The 6,859-nt window shown below is 42.2% G+C and overlaps 1 protein-coding gene across 1 annotated transcript; it reads left to right on the top strand.

Annotated features, from left to right (window-relative positions):
* Window positions 1–873: 873 nt before the first annotated feature.
* LOC116366888 (glycoprotein-N-acetylgalactosamine 3-beta-galactosyltransferase 1-like) lies at window positions 874–6,175 on the top strand. Its single transcript, XM_031818751.1, has 4 exons — window positions 874–960; window positions 1,234–1,426; window positions 4,068–4,732; window positions 5,699–6,175. The coding sequence occupies exons 2-4, from the start codon at window positions 1,258–1,260 to the stop codon at window positions 5,873–5,875; spliced, it is 1,011 nt and encodes a 336-aa protein (XP_031674611.1). The 5' UTR covers window positions 874–960; window positions 1,234–1,257; the 3' UTR covers window positions 5,876–6,175.
* Window positions 6,176–6,859: the final 684 nt, after the last annotated feature.

Here is a 6,859-nt window from a genome sequence, read left to right as displayed (position 1 = left end):
GGTCTCCCAGCGCTCTCAAATCAATGGGCAGGAACCGGTGCAACAGTAGAATCCTCTTGTACAAAGAGAAAACTGTTGATACATGGGAAGGATTCGCCATGAAGTTGTTGGCAAGAGAAACACGCAAAAACAAATAAATCTAGTAAGATCGCTAGCCAACTATGTATGACGGTTAGCTACTTGACTTTCCTTCAAAGACAATTTGGTGGCTGATTGTATGACAGGTGAATGTTAACTAAACAAGCTATACGAATCTGTGACTGCTGGCTCGAACTCACAACTTTCAGGTTTCAAGCTAAACGTCCCGTTCACAAGTCCTTTCGTGACAAATGTGAAAGCAAATACCTTTGTAGAAAGTTATTCACGTGAATTTCATATGTTCCAGTTATTGGAAATGACTTGAACCAAATGATATATGCATTGCAGCACTAAGCAGTAGTCTAAACGACAAAACCCAAATCAGTCAGAGGATTCTCAATGTCCATCGCAACCTGAGACAAGTATTATAAAGAGTGGTTATGAACATGTTATAGAACTGTTACAAAGTTTTTGTTTTGTTTTTGTAAATGACATTTTTATTTGCGTTCCCTCTCCCAAAGATAAAGAGAAAAAAATAGGGGCGACACTGACTAAATCGATTTTTGTTTCCTAGAACATTCTTGTGATTGCAGGTAAATGGATGAAAGCACGATCCGTATACCATTCGTTCAATATCCGAATTTAAACAACAAATACGGATACCATTTGTATCAGTGGATATGATCAGACATGGCAAAATTAAGACAAACTGCTTGGTAACATTCCATGCATGAGTATAGGAGGTACTTGATAAACCACGAGTTCACCTGCCTATAAAACTCACTCCCACCGCTATGTGCTCTTACTCTTGTCAATCCATGCTTCTATGCGTTATCCACAATCAGAGGAGAATATTTGTGTTAAACATTTTTGTGTGAACAGGTAAGCCCGTTTTCTTCCAGTAAAAATGACCAACGATATTATCAAAATATTGCAAAATGTGTTATTGTGACTTTAAAAGTAACAGTAACTTTGATTGAGAGTCATTATTACATTATTTTAAATACATCCCCACTTGTAAAGTGGTCTTGAACATGATAGCACAATCAACGTCAGTTGTATACTGTATATAGCATATTTGCAAATTATTTTTGACAGGTTGGAAGTGTTTGTTCACCTGCCCTAACTCACTTATTTTTGTTGTATCACTCACAGGGTTTGGTCTGAAAGAGAGGAATTATGATCACTCTTTCACTGGTACCCTTTGTGTCTGGGCTGTGTATAGGATTTCTGTCTATTCAATACTTTGTTTACTCAGACACCAGCACTGCAAAACCAGCTCTTTTCTCACTGGGTAACTCCAGTGGAGTTCATAATGACAAAAGGGTTCCAAGACACAGACACTCAGGTAATTGACTTCTGAATATCCATTCACTGCATTTTATTTGTGGCTTTCTTAATCCCAGTATTGTAGTAAAATGTTATTCATCAAAAACGAATGTAATGTAAAACAAATGCGTTTTGAGGTTTTCTCCACTTGCTATGACGATGTAAGGTCTAAGTAGAAAGCTTTTTTTTGTGTGTGAGAGAATCTTCTAACATCTGTGATTCCTGAAAGAATTCTGGTTCCAAGAGGCCAGTGGATAAGAGCACAGTGCTGAGAACACTACTGTTTGGGGTTTGATTCCTGCATAGGCCATATGCAGTTGTTTCAATGACAACCAAATACTGTGGATAAAGTACAGTTTCCCAAACTCGGTCCTGGCCCCCCCAACAAAAAAACGTTGGTGCCCTATCACTACACAGCTGATTCAAATACAGTGCCTTCAGAGTATTCAAACCCCTTGACTTTTTCCACATTTTGTTGTGTTACAGCCTGATTTAAAATGGATTAAATTGAGATTTTGTGTCACTGCCCTACATTCAATACCCCATAATATCACAGTGGAATTATGCTTTTAGACATTTTTACAAATGTATAAAAAATGAAAAGCTGAAATGTCTTGAAAAGTTTAAATGTGCTTAAGAAGTCTCTAAATAAATTCATGGACTCACTCTGTGTGCAATGTGTTTGACATGATTTTTGGTACCTCAGTCGAGCAGTGAAGTTCAAACATAGATTCAACCACAACGGCCAGGGAGGTTTTCCAATGCCTATCAAAGAAGGAAAACCCATCTATTGGTAGATGGGTAAAAACTCAAATCTGACATTGAATATCCCTTTGAGCATCGAAAAGTTATTAATTACACTTTGGATGGTCGTATCAATACACCCAGTCACTACAAAGATACAGGCGTCCTTCCTAACTCAGTTGCCAGAGAGGAAGGAAACCGCTAAATGTTGGAATATTGCTGTGGAGACTTGCTTCCATTAAGCCACAAGAGAATTAGTGAGGTCGGGCACTGATATTGGGCGATTAGAACTGGTTCACAGTCTGCGTTCCAATTTATCCCATAGGTGTTAGATGGAGTTGAGGTCAGGGCTCTGTGCAGGCCAGTCAAGTTCTTCCACACCGATCTGGAAAAATCATTTCTGTATGGACCTCACTTTGTTCACAGTGGCAATGTCATGCTGAAACAGGAAAGGGCCTTTCCCAAACTGTTGCCACAAAGTTGAAAGCACAGAATAATTTAGATTGTCATTGTACAGAATGTACATATAGGTAAGGATGAAGTAACTAGTCAACAAGATAGATAATAGACACGTAGATCCCCTGAACGCAGCTCACTCTCCAGATCCCAATCACCTGAATTCTGATCACCTGTTCACACACCTGTATGTTATTATCACACACTATTTAGTTCAGTTCTTTGCACCTCATCATTGAGAGGTATTGATTGTTTTCTGACACACTTCTAGTTGGAGTGCTGGTTTTACTGTAATTTAATCCTCCCATGTATGATAGTGTTGGCCTGCCTCACTAAAAATGCCTTTTGCCTATTCCCTGCCTGTACCTAAGCCTATCGGATTTCCTGTAATCAACCTATTGCCTGATATGACGTTACTAGCCTTTTCCCTGCCTGTATGGTTGCCTTTTCGGACCCCTTGTGTATGACCTTCTACCTTCCCCTGGGCCCAGCTACCTGCCTCCTCCTGTGGTCCTTTACAAATAAACACCTGCTGTGCCCTGCGCTTGAAACCAGCTCTCTGTCTCCCATCATGTTCATGACAACAGCAGCGTATGTGATGGGTCAAAAGAGTTGCAAAAAGGGTCAATGCATACAGTTAAGTAGTTAACCAATAGCTACCCGGACTAACTATTTAGCAGTCTTACGGGGGTAGAAGCTGTTCAGGGTCCTGTTGCTTGCAGACTTTGTGCATTGGTACAGCTTGCCATGCAGTAGCAGAGAGAACAGTTTAGACTCTTTAGGGCCTTCCTCTGACACCACCTGGTACAGAGGTCCTGGATGGCAAGGAGCTCGGCCCCAGTGATGTACTGGGCTGTACACACTACCTTCTGTAGCGCCTTGTCGTCAGATGCCAAGCAGTTGCCATACAAAGCCGTGATGCAGCCCGTCAAGATGCTCTCAATGGTGCAGCTGTATACCTTTTAGAGGTTCTGAGGGCCCATGCTAAATCTTTTTAGCCTCCTGAGAGGGAAGAGGTGTTGTCATGCTCTCTTCATGACTGTGTTGGTGTGTGTGAACCATGATAATTCCTTAGTGATGTGGACATAGAGGAATTTGAAGCTCTCAACCTGCTCCACTACAGCCCTGTCAATGTGGATGGGTGCGTGCTTAGTCCTCTGTTTCCTGTAGTCCACGATCAGCTCCTTTGTCTTGCTGATGTTGAGGGAGAGGTTGTTGCCTTGGCACCACACTGCTAGGTCTCTGACCTCTTCCCTGTAGGCTGGCTCATCGTCGTTGGTGATCCGGCCTACCACCGTCGTGTCGTCAACAAACTTAATGATGGTGTTGAAATTGTGTGCGGCCACGCAGAAGTGGGCGAACAGGGAGTACAGGAGGTGTCTAAGCACGCATCGAGTTTGGGACACCCTGTGCTAATTGACCACACTTTTTATTCATTATTTTTAAATGATCTCTTTCAGATGAGGACAGGAGTGTTGCAGCCAGCCTGTCCCAAAATGTACGACTACTATGTTGGATCATGACTGGGCCTAAGAACCTGGAGTCCAGAACCAAACACATCCGGGCCACCTGGGGCAAACGATGCAACAAAGTCCTCTACATGAGCTCAGTGGAGACAGAATTCCCCACGGTGGGGCTCAACGTAACTGAGGGACGAGACCAGCTCTACTGGAAGACCATCAGAGCCTTCCAGTACATCTACCAACACCACCACAACGACTATGACTGGGTCCTCAAAGCCGACGATGACACGTTCGTGGTCATCGAGAACCTCCGACACACATTGTCTAAACAGGACCCGGAGAAGCCTGTATACTTTGGGAGAAGGTTCCACCCGTTCGTCCAGCAGGGTTACATGAGTGGTGGAGCCGGCTATGTCCTCAGTAAAGAAGCCGTCAGAAGGTTCATCAAGGGATTCGACACTGGGAAATGTTCCCACTTCTCCACCATAGAAGACATGGCTCTAGGGAAGTGTATGGAGACTATGGGTGTGGAGCCGGGGGACTCCAGAGATGTGAAGGGAAGGCAGACGTTTCATCCCTACCCACCAGACATGTACCTGGTCAAAGAGCCACCCAGAAAACGGCCCTGGTATCTCTTATACGACCACTTCAAACCAAGAGAGGTAAGCATAGCCTAACCCTAATGAAGTGGACACTTACATCAAGTATGATCATACATACCATTCTATTCAGTTATATTTCAAGCTCTGTGTGTGGGTGTGATACTCCCTCAATCATGTGTAATGTATATTGAGAGGTGTCATAGATGCTTTGGGTTTGGCATTCAAAGTGTTTTATGATTGAGTAGCTACAGTAAATATTTACTCATGGATTTGTACTTATTGGGCAGCAGGGTAGCCTAGTGGTTAGAGCGTTGGACTAGGAACCGGAAGGTTGCAAGTTCAAACCCCCCAGCTGACAAGGTACAAATCTGTTAACAGTTAACCCACTGTTCCTAGGCCGTCATTGAAAATAAGAATTTGTTCTTAACTGACTTGCCTGGTTACATAAAGGTAACAATCCTGCTACTCCTGCCTGACTGAGAAAGCAGATGATGTTCTGGTCCAGTTTGGCACCACATACATATGCGAGTCAGGGTTCTCAACTCTGACATACTTCAAAAAACAGAAACAGTTTCAAGGCTGAGCATGACCTCAGTGTTACACTGTCAAAAACAGAGCCCAGAATAGACATGCTCATTAGGACTGCTGTGTGTTCTGGTCTACATCTGTGTGATGTGATCAATCTGTTTATTCCAGTTCAGAATGAAAATGATTTATTGTATTTTAACAGCAACAGTAGGTCTTCCCTCCTAGACAGTGTTTTTAATGGGGGAAAATTAACATGAATATATATTTATATGGATATTTAATTTCATTGTTATTTGTTTTTGTCTATATTGCATTTGTTTTAGGCATAAGTGCAATGAAATGTACTGATAGTTATCTATAGTTGCATATTTTTCTATGCTTAGGTCCCAGGAAAACACAGCATTTCTCATTTGGGTCCCAGGCTGAAAATGTTGAAGAACCCCTGACCTAAACGACTATTAATATACTTAATCAGACTGTCGTTCTTCTTTCCCCCAGGGCCCAGAATGTTGTTCAGATCACATCGTATCATTTCACTACATCTACCCTGTAGAGATGTACACGCTGGTATACTTCACCTATCATCTACGGCCCTATGGATACAAGTACAGGTACAACCCTGATGCTGCAGCAGCTGAAATTGAGAGTAACACCACCACACCTGTCTCTGCTTAACACAGAGATATCACAGACGGACTACTGCACTGAAGAAAGAACTTATTACTGTGCCATGTTTAAATGCCGAAACAACAGCCTGACATTACCACTCTCTTTGGTAAGCTGAGCAATGAGACCGAGGAAATGGAACCACTCTCAAATTCACTGACATGGTAGTTTTAACCATATTTTGAAGCTATACATTATTTACATAGACAACAAATACATGAACAATAGAGTAATATAGTGACAGGGGGAGACAGTTGTACTAAGTTGAGTTCTTTCTGTTGATAGAGTTTCACATTTCCTTTTTTCATTTTGTAAGGTAAAAATAGATATATTCTTCAGTCAAGTGTATATTTTTTACAACTTACAGTAAAACAGAGGATAACATGATATTTTGTTAAAGTTCAAATAGAAGTATGTACTTAATGTGTTCTCCAGATTTCTGGAGGTCTAGTGAAATATTCAATTCAGATTGTTAGCTAAAGATTACATTTTGACTAAGTTCAGTACACAACAGATCATTTTATGTCATGAGACTCCTGACCTGTGAGAATCTGTTCAGTGTTATTGGTACAGTACAGGGGGTAGTTCACAGACTACATAAAGACAGACAGACAGACAGACAGACAGACAGACAGACAGACAGACAGACAGACAGACAGACAGACAGACAGACAGACAGACAGACAGACAGACAGACAGACAGACAGACAGACAGACAGACAGACAGACAGACAGACAGACAGACAGACAGACAGACAGACAGACAGACAGACAGACAGACAGACAGACAGACAGACAGACAGACAGACAGACAGACAGACAGACAGACAGACAGACAGACAGACAGACAGACAGACAGACAGACAGACAGACAGACAGACAGACAGACAGACAGACAGACAGACAGACAGACAGACAGACAGACAGACAGACAGACAGACAGACAGACAGACAGACAGACAGACAGACAGACAGACAGTGGATGAATGTGTG

This window comes from Oncorhynchus kisutch, unplaced genomic scaffold, assembly GCF_002021735.2.
Source record: "Oncorhynchus kisutch isolate 150728-3 unplaced genomic scaffold, Okis_V2 scaffold1606, whole genome shotgun sequence".
Classification (NCBI taxonomy): Eukaryota; Metazoa; Chordata; class Actinopteri; order Salmoniformes; family Salmonidae; genus Oncorhynchus; species Oncorhynchus kisutch.
Note: the sequence above shows the minus strand (reverse complement) of the source record. Positions and strands in the feature narration are given on the sequence as shown.